General features: G+C 38.0%; 1 protein-coding gene across 7 annotated transcripts in view; it reads right to left on the bottom strand.

The window, feature by feature from the left end:
* Positions 1 to 16,247, bottom strand: part of LOC126174784 (serine/threonine-protein kinase dyf-5) — a 255,876-nt gene that overhangs the window by 180,361 nt on the left and 59,268 nt on the right. For all 7 annotated transcript variants that reach the window (XM_049921145.1, XM_049921148.1, XM_049921149.1 and 4 more), the window contains one exon: positions 4,484 to 4,538. In XM_049921145.1, the coding sequence (XP_049777102.1) occupies positions 4,484 to 4,538 (55 nt within the window). The remainder of the gene's footprint in view (positions 1 to 4,483; positions 4,539 to 16,247) is intronic.

Here is a 16,247-nt window from a genome sequence, read left to right as displayed (position 1 = left end):
TTTTCTTGGTCATTCTAGAGGCGTCAATTCTTGTTAAATGTCTGTAGAATTTCAATCGTCTTTTCCGTGCAACTGACGTGAAACATTCTGTCTTTGAGTACAGTTCTTCAGAGCTTTTGCACATCCAGATACCATATGGAATCTTGGTCCAAGTATTTTCCTGAGTATCTGCCTTTCCATTTTCTCAATGTCCTTGATATTGATGGTTAATGAGGATGTTTCAGTTGCGTAGAGCGTTTCTGGAGGAGTTACTGTATGATAGTGGAGAAGTTTGGCTTAGGTGGATAGCGATTTCTTATTTTATGTGTTCCAGGTCATTGTATAAGCTTTACGTAATTTTTCTGCTCATGTTCTGTGAGCTACTTTTTCCATTACCAGTGTTGCTGATCATTTCACCTAAGTACTTGAAGTACTTAACTTGTTTGATGTCACCATATTTTGTTGCAAGTGGTTTCAGATTTGAACTTTTGGAGTCCTCGAATTGTGTTTTCTCGTAAGAAATTTGGAGTCCGGTTTTGATGGAAACATCATGAAGTTTCTGGATGGCATATTTGGCTTCCTCAGGAGTCCACGTAATTATTGCTAGGTCATCAGCAAAAGCAAGGTATTTTATGTTGATTCGTTTGTCCTTTGTTCCCATATTTATTCCAGGTATTTCTTTCTCCCACATTTTGATAATCTTGTCCAGTTCCAAGTTAAAGAGGAGTGTGGGCAACCCATCACCCAGTCTCACTCCTGTCCTAATTTGGAAAGGTTCAGAAATTTCTTCCATGAATTTTACTTTTGAGGTTGTGTCTGTTAAATTCTGCTCAATTAATGAAGTAGTTTTGTTATCTACACCATATTCACGAATTGTATTGAACAAACTGGTGCAATGAATCGAGTTGTATGCTTTCTTGAAACCTACGAAGCTGACTACTGTGCGGTTCGCTGACGGTGTTGCAGTATCATCCTCAGGTTCAAGATCTGTTCTGCGCAGGATCGATGTGGGCGGAAGCCTGCCTGATATTCACTGATCATATGTTCTATCTGTTGTTCTAATCTGTTGAGAAGAGTATGAGAGCACTTTGTAAGTGGCTGGTAGGAGTGAAATGCTTCGATAGTTGTTGGGATCAGACTTGTTGCCCTTTTTGTGTAGAGGGTGAATCAAAGCATTTTGCAATCTGCTAGTATGACTCCACTTACCCATATATTTTCAATGACAGTTTTTAGTCTGTCAATCAAGAGTTCACCTCCAATCTTGAGCATTTCGGCAATTACACAATCTTCCCCTGGTGCTGTTGTTTTTCAGGTGTAATACAATGTTTTGTATTTCCTCATGCATAGGTGGAGTTGAATCCTCGTTTGGGGTCGCAACACGGAAGTCAAGTTTGTCTGCAGGTGGTTCGCAGTTGTGTAACTTCTCAAAATGTTGTTTCAGGATTTCACAGTTGGCCTTTGTGTTCATCTCAAGTATTCCATCAGGGTGCCGAAAGCAAATATTGGGTGGCTTGAAGATGCTAGTTCTTCCCTAAATGTCCTATAAAAGTTTCTCATGTTATTTCTTTTAAAATCATTATCAATTTCCTCTAATTGTTTGTGATGGTATGTGTGTTTAATTTGTCTGATGGTTTTAGATGTTTTCTTCTGTGTTTCCAAAAAGTTCTGCCAATTCTCCAGTGTTTGATGGCTGTGTAAATCTTCCAGGCTTGAATATGTGATTCAAGTGCTCTGTCACAGTCCGTTGTCTACCACCTGTTTTTCATTTTTTCCGTGGTGGTGGACTGAGTTTTCTTGATGACTGCTGGATGGTTCCAAGAAGCTCTTCCCATGTTTTTGTGTCAGTATTTAGAGATTGTGCAAACTCCTCTGCATGTTCTTTTAGGTATTCTGGATCAATGCACAGCAGTTTAGATTTTCAGCACTTCTTTCGATTAGGTATGAAGCGGATTTTGACTTGTGAGAGAGGGTGATCAGACTCCATGAAACCTTTGCGTATCCTCACATTCTTGATTTCTGGATAAAATTTTCTAGTTATTGCTACATGGTCAATTTTATATTCCCCAATGTGGTTGTTTAGAGATTTCCATGTAGTCATTTTCCTTTGTGGTTTCTTAAAGTGAGTGGGCATTATTTGGAGGTTGGCTATCCCACATATGTTGATTAAGCAATGTCAATTGGTGTTCATCGTTTTGTGTACTGAAAAATTCCCAGTTATATGTCTGTGTTCACATTCACTGCCAATTTGCACATTGAAATCTTCCATCAGGACTTTGACATGGTTTTGAGGGATCTCAGTGAGTACACGCTTGAGATATGACCAGAACTTCTCCATTTTGTTTTTGTCAGGATCATTATTGATTAGAGTATGTACGTCTACCAGTGTATATGCCTTATTAGCACATTTAACTGTGAGTACAGAGAGGCAGTCAGAGGGTGGCAAAAAGTCTGTCACAGAGTTCTGGATACTTTTATGCATGAGGAATGCCGTTCCTAACAAATTTAGTTACTATTTTTCAGTTTGATTGCAGGCTTTCCCTTGTAGACTCGATAGCTACTGGAATAAAAGTGATCATAATCACGAAAACGTGTTTCTTGTACTGCAAGTATACAAATCCAAAATCTATCACAAGTATCTGTCAGTACCTTGAGTTTTCATGTTTTAGTTAGTGTCTGTACATTCAGTGTACCAATGAATTGCTTTCACTTTGGTTTAAGGAGTTTTAGGAAGCTCCAACTCTTTCCTGCATGATGTCCTGGTCCCCCAGAATCCGAATTATTGTTATTGTTATTGTTATTATTATTATTATTATATTATATATTATATTTATTTGTCTTTTGGCAACTATGTACAAGTATGCCTCTCTAATAAATTGTTTTTAAACACACCTTTCCGCTCTACAGACAGGGCAAGTAATGCAAAAATTTCATTTGTTCTGATTAAGTATCTTTCTTCATCTTCACTGGCTTAACACAGACCTTACCAGTCACGAAAGACAGGATGCTGTTGCCTGTGTGTTTGCCAGTTCTCCTCAATGTTAATATTTAATTCCATGTGCAAAGTTCTGCACGTCCTCCATGCTGGGATTCATTCCACCCATTCTTTCTGTGTGTGTGTGTGTGTGTGTTTGTGTGTGTGTGTGTGTGTGTGTGTGTGTGTGTGTGAAAACAAATAAGACCTTCAGACCAGAGGAAATGAACTGAGACAGATATCACAATGCCTTCAACCATACATTATAAAAATAAAGCTTCTGTTGATTTTTGAAAAAAAAAAGGTTACATGTCTGATTACAGATAAAATAGGACATTTAGAAAATGCATCACAGCTTTACAGTTGCCTGGAAAATCTGCAAAAATAAAGGAAGGCAGCTACCTTTATGACTGATCATTAAAGGAAGAAAATCATTTAATTGAAATGTAGAAGATACAGTTGCAAATAATTAGAAACTTGTGAATTAAAGAAAAATCTGTGTCAATTTTAGCAAAGTGAAGGCCCATATTGCTCAATGATGGTGGTATGGAATATGAGGTAATGTATTGTATAATTTCACACTACTTGTTCCAATTGTTCAATAAATGTGCGAGAAAAGTTGTAATTTTGAGTTCAAACACCACAGAATATGTCGGAAACTCTTAACCCAACAAAAGTTTTGCATTAGGGCATTTAGAAAAGGGTGAAAGAAGATAATGAATTATAATTGAAACTGCACATCAAATATACTCTGTATAATAACCACAATGAACAAACAGTCAGCAAATATAAATGTAAAATCACAATCAAACAACAAGTTTGGTATCATTTCTAATTTGATCCCTGGCATACATGTTGCAGTTCACAGTGATACATTTCACTGAACTCTGACAGTAAGTGCAAATTTAATTAAAAGTGACCAGAAAATCTTGTTTGTGTCCAACTGTTATCACATTTACTCATTACCAAATGTTAGACTGACCAACAGGGCATTATCAGAATAGAATAGTCATTCACCCTGCAATGAAATTACTCTCATGGATTTTCTTGCAGTGTTACAATCCCTTGTACCATTGAAATATCAGAAAATAAAGTGCCAGATGAAGTCTTAAATCTGAGAAACAAATCTGCTGGCTTTTCTATAAATAATAGATACAAATTCGAAGAACAAGCCATTCACAAAAAACAGAAGTCACATTAGTAGATACGGCTGTGGGTTCCAGGTGAAAAATTGTATTTTATTTAAATAATACACATGTTACTGAGCATTTTAGTAATGAATTATGAAAAATGATAGCCTGTCTTACACTGCATGAACACTGTATATTGGGAACAGCAGATACATCCATGAATGACTAAATTATTATTGAAAAGCAACAGCACTCTAGCGTACTTCAGACTTATTGATCTAGAGCTACAGCAAATAAAAAGTTAGATGCATGGATATGAAGTTCTGTGATTGTTAGTTGATTTGATTAATCATGAATTTATATTGTTTACAAAAAGTAAAAAAACTGAAATTTAGATTACAACCTTAACTTCTCGTAGGTTCATAGCCTCATCCCAGGAATAATATTTCCTCTTCATCCTGAAATAAAATGCAGACTCTGGATAAGAAAATTTACATACAATCTGCAGTAACTTGTAATACAGGAAAAACTAGATACTGAACAGTCAATGAAAAATACTTAAAGGTCATAAAATAAAAGCAGCATTCAAACAGAAATGACTGCATAACCTTGCTGTTCCACTTTTATCCTCCTTAGTAGTATTCTTCATATCAGTGTTCTTTTACAGAGTGAGAAAGAATTTAAAGTAGTTTTCAAATGAATTTCACACATTGTGGGCTCAGATTTTCACTTTCATATATGTTATTAACATTCGCATTCATGATAATAGTCAGCTGTTGATTATGTAACATACATTTCACTGAACAGATAAGCAAAGTTATATAAATAGGCAACAATACAGAAGTACACAGCACAACTTCACTTACAAATATGTAGACTGACCAGAATTTTACACACTAAATGGTGGGTGCCGACTGAAATGGTATATGTATTTTTGAATACTCAACCCCAACTGACTTGATAATCATACTTGCTGACAATGAAAATTATGGAGTGTGCATACTCATTGATTACCAGATATGGACACCTACTTAAAGACAGTGTGGGAAAGATGTTACAAAATATTAAAACATAATCTATTACATTTTAGATATCAACAAGAAAGACATAATTAGTGCATAACATAGATTCACATTACACAAAGATGTTGGATGAATGCCCTTTAGGTATAAATAAAGGTTCCATTTTATGAGGCAAAAGGTTGAATGTGCATTGGGATTTAAAAATCCCACCACAAATTTTCAGGAATGTCAAATTTTCTAATTGAAATATTTCATAAACAAACTTGTTGTCCCACAAAAACTGCACATTTAGTGGAAAGTGAAAAAATACACCTGCAAAACAATACTGCTGAAATTTTGAAAGGATTACATTTTAAGCCTTTGAAGCCAACTCTTTTGAATAAAGATAACTTTTGAAATAATGGAAACTCCAGATTGTAATAGCAACAGTTCCAGGAAAAGGATAGATTGTTATTTGTCATAAAGATGACCTGTTGGGTTGCAGACATTCACAACGAAAAGACTGTAACACATTATAGCTTTCAGCCAAAGCCTTCTTCAGAAACAAAACACACACGCACATTCACACAAGCAAGTACACCTCACACACATGAGCACTGCCACTGGCATATCCTACTACAAAGCTACTGTCACATGAATAGTAGTCTGGAGTTGGCTGGGGAAGGGACAGTGGTAGCAGGATATGGATGCAGAGAAAGGAGACTTTTTGGTGGGGTGTGCAGGAACTAGAGACTGCCAGGTGCAGCGATGGGAGGAGGGGTGTCAGTGGAAAGCGGAGGGGAGGGGAGGGGGGAGGGGGGAGGTGGCAGCAGGTAATGGAAAGGATCGGCAGGTGCTTTGGCAGAGGGCGGTACACAAAGAGGGTGAAAGAATATGAAAAATGAGGAGGTGATAGGACAAGGGGGTGGGAACTGTTGGGTGGAGGCTGTGGGGACAGAAGGTTACTGTAGGTTGAGGCTGGAATAATTTTGGGAGTGGAGAATGTGTTGTAAGAATAACTCCCAGCTGCACAGATCAGAAAAGCTGGTGGTGCAGGGGATGATCCCGATGGTTCGGATAGTGACACAGCCATTGAAATCAAGCATGTTATGTTCAGCTGCATGTGTCATAGGGTGGTCTACTTTGTTCTTGGTCACAGTTTTACAGTGGCCATTCATCCTGGTGGACAGCTGGTTGGTAGTCATATGAATATAAAAAGCTGTGCAATGGTTGCAGCAGAACTGGTATACAATATGGCTTCTTTCACAGGTAACCCTGGCTTTGATGGTGTAAGCCTGTGACAGGACTGGTCTAAGAAATGCTGCTTGGGTAGACTGTGTAGGTCTTGCACCTGGGACTTCCAAGGGATATCATCCCTGTAGCAAGGGGCTGGGATTGGGAGTGGCATAAGGATGGACAATGATGTTGTGTAGGTTAGAACACCATTTTAGGAGGGGCGGGAAGGATCTTGGGTACATTGTCCCTCATTTCAGGGTATGATGATAGATAATCAAAGCCGTAACAAAAGATGTGGTTCTGTGGTTCCAGTCCGGGCTGGTGTCGAGTGACAGAGGGGCCACTCATTCATGGCTTGGCAGTTTCATCTCAAATCATATAGGACATTCATGATCAAGAATTTCTCTGGAAAAAATATATGTTAGGCCACTATATCATATGTGAGGAGCACAGAAGGAGCCTCCAAGTATGCATTTTTACTTGAAGCCACTGTCGTTGTGGTCTTCAGTCCTGAGACTGATTTGATGCAGCTCTCCATGCTACTCTATCCCGTGCAAGCTGCTTCATCTCCCAGTACGTACTGCAGCCTCCATCCTTCTGAATCTGTTTAGTATATTCATTTCTTGTTCTCCCTCCATGCTGCCCTCCAATACTAAACTGGTGATCCCTTGATGCCTCAGAACATGTCCTACCAATCGATCCCTTCTTCTAGTCAAGTTGTGCCACACACTCCTCTTCTCCCCAATTCTATTCAATACCTCCTCATTAGTTATGTGATCTACCCATCTAATCTTCAGCATTCTTTTGTAGCACCACATTTCAAAAACTTCTATTCTCTTCTTGTCCAAACTATTTATCGTCCATGATTCACACACTGCCATACATGGCGACACTCCATACAAATACTTTCAGAAACGACTTCCTGACACTTAAATCTATACCCGATGTTAACAAATTTCTCTTCTTCAGAAACGTTTTCCTTGCCACTGCCAGTCTACATTTTATATCCTCTCTACTTCGACCCTTCATCAGTTATTTTGTTCCCCAAATAGCAAAACTCCTTTACTACTTTAAGTGTCTCATTTCCTCCTCCAATTCCCTCAGCATCACCCGAGTTAACTTGACTACATTCCATTATCCTCATTTTGCTTTTGTTGATGTTCATCTTATATCCTCCTTTCAAGACACTATCCATTCCGTTCAACTGCTCTTCCAAGTCCTTTGCTGTCTCTGACAGAATTACAGTGTCATCGGCGAACCTTAAAGTTTTTATTTCTTCTCCATGGGTTTTAATACCTACTCTGAATTTTTCTTTTGTTTCCATTACTGTTTGGTCAATATACAGATTGAATAACATTGGGGAGAGGCTACAACCCTGTCTCACTCCATTCCCAACCACTGCTTCCCTTTCATGTCCCTCGACTCTTATAACTGCGATCTGGTCTCTGTACAAATTGTAAACAGCCTTTCGCTCCCTGTATTTTACCCCTGCCACCTTCAGAATTTGAAAGAGAGTATTCCAGTCAACTTTGTCAAAAGCTTTCCCTAAGTCTACAAATACAAGAAATGCAGGTTTGCCTTTTCTTAATCTAGCTTCTAAGATAAGCCGTAGGGTCAGTATTGCCTCACATGTTCCAACATTGCTATGGAATCCAAACTGATCTTCCCCAAGGTCGGCTTCTACCAGTTTTTCCATTCATCTGTAAAGAATTCGCGTTAGTATTTTGCAGCCGTGACTTATTAAACTGATAGTTCGGTAATTTTCACATCTGTCAACACCTGCTTTCTTTGGGATTGGAATTATTATATTCTTCTTGAAGTCTGAGGGTATTTCGCCTGTCTCATACATCTTGCTCACAAAATGGTAGAGTTTTGTTAGGCCTGACTCTCCCAAGGCTGTCATTAGTTCTAATGGGATGTTGTCTGTTCCCGGGGCCTTGTTTTGAGTTAGGTCTTTCAGTGCTCTGTCAAACTCTTCACGCAGTATCATATCTCCCATTTCATCTTCATCTACATCCTCTTCCATTTTTACCTATTTGATCCTCTGCTGCCTTCACTATTCCAAACCCTCAAAGTTACCCATTCTAATTCTACTGTATTTCTTTCCCCCATTCTTGTCAATTGCTCCCTTATGCTCTCCCTGAAACTCTGTACAACCTCTGGTTTAGTCAGTTTATCCAGGTCCCATCTACTTAAATTGCCACCTTTTTGCAGTTTCTTCAGTTTTAATGTACAGTACATAACCAATAGATTGTGGTCAGAGTCCACATCTGCCCCTGGAAATGTCTTACAATTTAAAACCTGGTTCCTAAATCTCTGTCTTACCACTATATAATCTATCTGAAACCTGTCAGTATCTCCAGGCTTCTTCCATGTATACAACCTTGTTTTATGATTCTTGATCCAAGTGTTAGCTATGATTAAGTTATGCTCTGTGCAAAATTCTACCAGATGGCTTCATCTTTCATTTCTTACCCCCAATCCATATTCACCTACGACATTTCCTTCTCTTACTTTTCCTACTATCAAATTCCATGACTATTAAATTTTCGTCTCCCTTCACTATCTGAATAATTTCTTTTATCTCATCATACATTTCTTAAATTTCTTCGGCATCTGCAGAGCTCATTGGCATATAAACTTGTACTACTGTAGTAGACATGGGCTTCGTGTCTATCTTGGCCACAATAAGGCGTTTACTATACTGTTTGTAGTAGCTTACCCACACTCCTATTTTTTTATTCATTATTAAACATACTCCTGCATTACCCCTATTTGATTTTGTATTTATAACCCTGTATTCACCTGACCAGAAGTCTTGTTCCTCTTGCCACCGAATTTCACTAATTCCCATTATATCTAACTTTAACCTATCCATTTCCCTTTTTAAATTTTCTAACCTACCTGCCCGATTAAGGGATCTGACGTTCCACACTCCGACCCATAGAACACCAGTTTTCTTTCTCCTGATAACAACGTCCTCCTGAGTAGTCTCCGCCCGGAGAACCGAATGGGGGACTGTTTTACCTCCGGAATATTTTACCCAAGAGGACGCCATCATCATTTAATGATACAGTAAAGCTGCATGTCACTATAAGACTAGAAAATGTCGATGCTCCGTGGAAATGACGTCTGTGAGGGCATCTGCCAATCCTTCCACCACCAGAGAAAATCAAATAAAAGGCACTTCTTAGAGCCATCTCTGACTATTGCTAGCCTGAATGTCAAGGGAATAACAAAGAACAAACAAAACATAATTCTGCAGCTATTTCAAATGCATAAATGGGATGTACTGTGTATAAAGGAAATGCATAGAGATGAAGCAGCACACAGGACCCTAATTAATGCAATGCATTTAGCCAGAGGTACCACACAATAATGGTAGTGCAATTTTCATTAGACCTGACCTGGCCTTAACTTCCACAGGGAAAACAGCAGTAAATGGAAACTGAGATCTTAACTATTGAGTGAACGCCTTCACAGTAATATCAGTATATAAGCCACCAGATGAAAACCTTAAGCTTATCATGCCAGACGACTTCAAAAGCCAAAAGAAACAGTTTATCAAAGATGACTTCAACTTTCAACTGCCATAGGAGAAACTGGAGATACAACAAATCTGATGGCAATGGCCAGTTGCTAGAAGAATGAATGGAAGTGAATAACTTCTTTCTCCTACATGACTCAAAGCTGCCCTACTCCTTCATGAACAAAATTTGGAAATGAGGCTTCAAACCCTGACAACTGCTTTGTTAGCAGTAATATCCAAAACTAATTTGCTAAAAATGTATATGAAGCACTTCCAAGAACTCAACATAGTCCCACTGCAATTCAGGTCTTCTCGGCAGACAAGTCTGCTAACACATCCTTTCAAAGAGGGTTCACTTTCACAAAAGCCATATGGATGGATTTCTTCAGGGAATTAGACAAAGAAATTTACAAGACAAATCCATTCCTGAAAACTACATTTTTTTTTTACAAATTCTCCATAAAGTGTCAAAAAAGCAGATTCCAAAAGATTGGAGACACAACTTCATACCAGGACTCTCTGAAGGTAACAAAAACATATTAGTGAATTTTGAAGAGTTGTACTCAAACGATCTTTTCAGTGATGAGACAATAGCTTGTGCACAATTCTCACAAAAGCACTAAGTGAAATGAGATGAAAGAAATGGGTCGAAATGTTGGAGAAAATGGACATGTTGCATAGCAGCAAAACTGCATGGAGTCTCATCAGAAAGCTCGATGGGGACCCAAAAGAAATGGCTAGAGTAACACCCAATGAAATTGCACACCAACTACTACCGAATGGCAAGCCCAACAAAAAATATGATTAAAGCAAGTTAAATGTGATATCCACACAGAAATCCACAACTTCTTCTCTCCTTTCACAATGAGCAAACTCAATGAGAGTATAAATACTATGAAAAACACAAAGGCGGATGGTGTTGATGATTTTTGTGTGTGTGTGGGGGGGGGGGGGGGGGGGGGGGGGGCGTGGAACAGGTAAAGTATCTCAGACCGAATCGAATGCCAAAAATTGGGTGTTAAGCCTATTTAACCACTGCACAAAACCTTTAAAATTCCTAAACTGTGGAGGAAGTCCAAAGTAATAACACTCATGAAACCAGGAAAAAAAGCCTGTCTCACGTAGCAACTGTCAGCCCATATCCTTCCTGTGCCACCTCTTCAGACTGTATGAATTGAATCAATAACTACATTGATTCAAAGTTAACCTTGCAGCAAGTTGGCTTCAGGCCAGGTAAATATTGTACTGGCCAGATTCTGGCACTCACAGAGCATATTGAGGATTATTAAAATAAATTAATAATGGGCTGGACTCTGGTTGATCTAAGTGCCTGCCACCTGCGATACAATAAACCACCGAAAACTATTACTCAAAATCTATCATAGTATTAGGGACCATCAACTAGTAAAAATCATAGAATCCTTGCTGAAAAACTGACAATTCTACATCACCCTAAAAGGGATAAAAAGGCACTGGAGGAATCAGAAAAATGGCCTTGCTTATGGAAGTGTTCTAACTCCTATCCTGTTCAATATACATATGAACAATCAGCCAGTACCCAAAAATACGAGACATTTTCTCTATGCTGACGATTTGGGTAGAAGAAGAACGTTTGTTGAAGTAGAGGTCATGTTGAAGAATACCCTATGTCAAAATAGTGCCATGATAACACTCTCAAACCACATTCCATGAAAATGAAAGTTTGCACTTTTCACCTGCACACACACCTATCAAATATAAAGCTGCACATTAACTGGAATGAATCTATCCTTGAGCACACAGATCAGTTCATACATAGCACAGACTGTGCTTAGAACCACTGCTTTAGTACTTTGCTTTTCTGCAGCTGAGTACACGTGTCCTGTATGGTCTATATTGGCACATGCAAAGAAAATCAATATAAATTAAAAAGACTACAATCAAGAATTCTGTTCCTCAATTACATCTTGGATGATACCCCAGTCAGATATACCCTATTTTAGAACATCTATAAAGTGGTGTTGAATTAAACTGCAAATTACGAAAAATGCTAAAATGTATCAGAATTGGTGTAGCCCATATAAAAATCAATTTGATAAAATGGAGCCTATTAGAACCTGATGATAATAAATACAACTGTGGAGAAATAAAAAACATGCAACATCTTCTAATATGCCAAAATTGTACTGAAGCTTTCGACTTAGCCCTGTATTGGGCCAAAAAATTCACAGATCCTGACACAAAAAAGTAAAGTAAGGAAGTACATCATATGTGTTAAGAAATAAAATATTTTCATTTCATCTCGGTTTTTGTAAATGGTGCAATCCTTGGGAAAATGTGTATTTTGTAAATAACTCTTAAAACAATAGAGAACTAAAAAAATATAACTAATAACCCAAAAGTACTGGAGACCTGGCTGATGTTTTGCTTTAAATGTCTCTCTCTATATGTTCAAATTTGGTTGACACACACACACACATACTCTTGGGCTTTCTTTTAAGCAAATTTAAGAAGAAGATATATTAAAAAAATATTCTAATTTGGAAAGTCACAGAATGCTAACTTCCTTGCTTTAAACCAAGTGAGGTCAAGCTGGGTGTATGGAATTCCTGAAAGATGACCAGAGGGTGGTTAGGTGGGAGGGGGGGAGTTGGGCTGGACACTGGTATGAACTGGGAGAGGCAGGGTTCAATGTTAGAATTATGTTGGCTTTGTTGGAGGGTTTGGTGCCAAAGAAGTGTTTCCATTGCATGGATCAGGAGAAGAAAAGTAGGTCTTTGATAAGTCCAACATGGTTAAACTAGGGTGTAGGGCTAATGATGAGGTCTTTGAATAGGGCTGAAACTTCTGGAGGGCTGAAGATTTTGGTGAAAAGTTTAACAACAGCTCTGCTGCAACCACTGCACAGTCTTTTACATTGGTATGACTACCAACCAGCTGTCCACCAGGATGAACGGCCACTGCCAAACTGTGGCCGACAGCAGAGTAGACCGTCCTGTGACACAACATGCATCTGAACATAACATGCTTGATTTCAATCCCTGCTTCACAACACGGACCATCTGGACCCTCCCCTCTACCACCAGCTTTTCTGAACTGTGCAGATGGGAATTATCCTTACAACACATTCTCTGCTTCCAAAATTTTTCCAGGCTCAACCTACGGTAACTCCCACACCCTCCACCCAATAGTTTCCGTACCTTCATCCTATCACAACCTCCCTTTTCACATTCCTTCACCCTCTTTGTTTGCTGCCCATCCATACCCTGCTATCACTCCCCCTTCCCTGACCCACTCCAGATTGTTACTCACGTGACAGTCACATTCTGCTTGGAGCTGCTGATGGAAGCGGTCATGTGTGCATGATCTGTGCTTGCTTGTGTGAATGTGTGTGTGTTTTCTTTGAAGGCTTTGACCGAAAGCTATAATTTTCAGTGTGCCTGTCTGCAACTCAACAGGTCATTTTTATGATGAGTAGCAATATATCATTTTCCTAATATTGTTGTTAACTTTTCCTTGTGTGTGTGTGTGTGTGTGTGTGTGTGTGTGTGTGTGTGTGTTCTTTGCTTATGAAGAAGGACTTTTGGCCTAAAACCTAAAAGTTTAGCAGCCTGTTCATTGTGTCTGCAACTCAATGCCTCCTCTATGTGGTGCATAGCAATCTATCCATTCCAGTTGTTGTTATTCCATCTTGGACTTTCCATTGTTTAAGGGTGTTTTTTTGAGTTAGGGCTTTCTAATAAGATATGCCAATCCTAAAACAAACTATTAGAATGGGTTTGAATTTTGGCATCTGGTTTTCATGAAATTTAAGTTTTAATATCTTTATAAGTGAATACAATATATGGTGAACACTTCAGCTTTGAAAAACACAGCAGGGATAAAAGTTTTGAGGTTTCGTACATTCACATTAGAGAGAGAGAGAGAGAGAGAGAGAGAGAGAGAGAGAGAGGGCAGAAAAAGATATATAAGTGGGGCTATAGCAAGTCAAGCTATTCTACCTTGCTACATTTGAAATGTAAATAGTAAAAGCATATACAGGGTCAAGGTTAAAGCAACGTTGTCAGTACCAAAGTTTCCATGGGTATGTTGGCTTTCTTGACAAATTATTGATGAAATCTTCTAGGGTTATCAGCTGAGTGACAAGGCAACACCACAAATTGGTTGACAAACAGGAAGCCATGACTCAGCTGATAACTTGAAAAGATTTCATCGAGCAACAACATGACATCATGACTCAGCTGATAACCCAAAAAGATTTCACTAACAGAGTTATTCTATCCAGCAGAAAGAAGAAAATGTATATCTATAAAGAAATGAAAAGGTACCAAAGGGAAAGAGATGTCATTCAAGCTCCCAGTAATGGGTACATGGGCAAACTGATTGAAATGCTCAACAATTTGCAAACATGACATGTGCAAAAGGTCAACAATAATTGTAAGAGGAACTAAAATAAGGCTAAAACAAGGCTCATGAAGAGAAAAGAAGTGCAAATTAAAAAAGACAGAATAGGAAAAGATTTTACAAAATGAAGAAAAATTTAAGAAAGAAGAAAAATTATAGTAGTTTTAAGATAATGTTCAGATTCATTACCCCATCAGCATATCTGAATAACATAAACTAGAGACGAAAAGTACTTGCAGGAAAGCTGCTGAGATCAAACAGCAAACAGCTATGACTTTACAGCATTATGCAGTTATAATCAAGATACAAATGTCAACAACAGTACAAGAAGAAGGAGAAATTAATATGATATATGGTGAATTAGCAGACTAAGGGAGATGAAAGCTTTATCTAGCCGAGTGATATGAATACTGTAGATAGAAATGGAGAGGAAGGAAAGGTGGTTGCAAAATTTTCACTGGGGTCAGGGAATGAAAGGGGAGACAAACATAATTTTTCCAAAAACATAACCTATGCATCCAGGACACCTTTTTTAGCCAACACCGACAGACACCTGAAAAATATCTAGAGATACCAAATTGACTTCATGATTGTTAAATAGATATTCTAAAAACAATTTGACTCTAGTAGATCCTAACCAGGATGTGACTTGGGAAGTGACCACGTACTGGTAATGATGAAAATCTGGTCTAAATTTAAAAAAAAAATAAGAATAGCATATATAAATGGGATTTAACAAACACACAGTGGAACCATATCAACAGCAAATGGACAAGATAACACATGCAGGAGACTCTAATGACACCCGAGGAAGCAACAGGTCAAGAAAAACAGGTAACTTAGCAACAGCAAGAAATAGTAGGCAAGAAAAAGAAACAAAAAGAACCTACTACTTCTGAATGTTTGAACATTATGGAACAAAGACAGAAACCAAAGAGCTCAAAAACGAAAAAGAGAGAAATAGCAACAGAAGTACAAAAGCACAAAAAGCTGAGGTAACAGAGAAGCAAGGAAAAAACACAAAAATATGTTGAGGATGTCTGCCTGACAGTGGAAAATAACATGAAAAATGAAAACTTATGGGACATATAATTTGTAATGTTTTTAAAGACAAAATAAACAGAGGCAGAGCAGTTACACATGAAAGTGGCATTATACTGAATGATGATGAAACTGTACAAAGATGTACACAGGAGATAGAGAACCTGTACATTGAGAAAAACTATTGCAAAGTAATGCAGACTGTACTGATGAATTGATCTTACAAGAGAGATTCTAACTAGCTTTGAAAAAAAAAAAAAAAAAAAAAAAAAAAAAAACAGAGCCCTGTGTATACACAATATTCCTTCCAAACTTCTCAAAGCAGGTGGAATGGGAATTAAAGAGGGGTAAAACACTGTTACATGTAACTTATATGCGCAGGGAAAACTGCCACAGATTTTGAGATAAACCTGATAAATCCCATCCTCAAATGGCAAATCCTTTAAAATGCAAACATGACCAAACGTATAGCCTCATCAAGCATGAATCAAAAATAATAAACATCATCTTCAAACCAATGCAAGAAAAAGGTGAAGCTGCACTCTCAGTTCAACTTCTGAAAAAATGACGTATTAGAGAAAGAATATTAGCTTTGAAATTAGTCACAGAGAAATAGTCGGAAAGGAATTAAACATGGTACATAACATTTGTAGATATATAGAAAGCATTTAATAGTGTGAAAAGCAAAAAGATGATAGGAGTGTTGAAGAAAGTAGGAATACACTAAAGAGACTGAAAAAAGTCACAGAACCTTTACAAAAACAAGATCTAGCAATGATGTGCACTATAACCATTTATGTTTAGTCTATACATAGAGGAAGCACTTTAAAAAGTTGGAGAACAGTTGGAGACAGGTGTAATAAGAGGCAAAAGAATAAATATGCTGAGCTATGCTGACGACATAGTTGTTTTAGTTTAAACTTAGTTGTTTTAGCTGAAACAGAAAAAGAACTTGAAGTCATGTCAAATAAAATGGA

Source organism: Schistocerca cancellata, chromosome 3 (assembly GCF_023864275.1).
Source record: "Schistocerca cancellata isolate TAMUIC-IGC-003103 chromosome 3, iqSchCanc2.1, whole genome shotgun sequence".
NCBI lineage: Eukaryota > Metazoa > Arthropoda > Insecta > Orthoptera > Acrididae > Schistocerca > Schistocerca cancellata.
The sequence above is the reverse complement of the archived record's forward strand: the minus strand, read 5'-3'. Positions and strand labels throughout refer to the sequence as shown.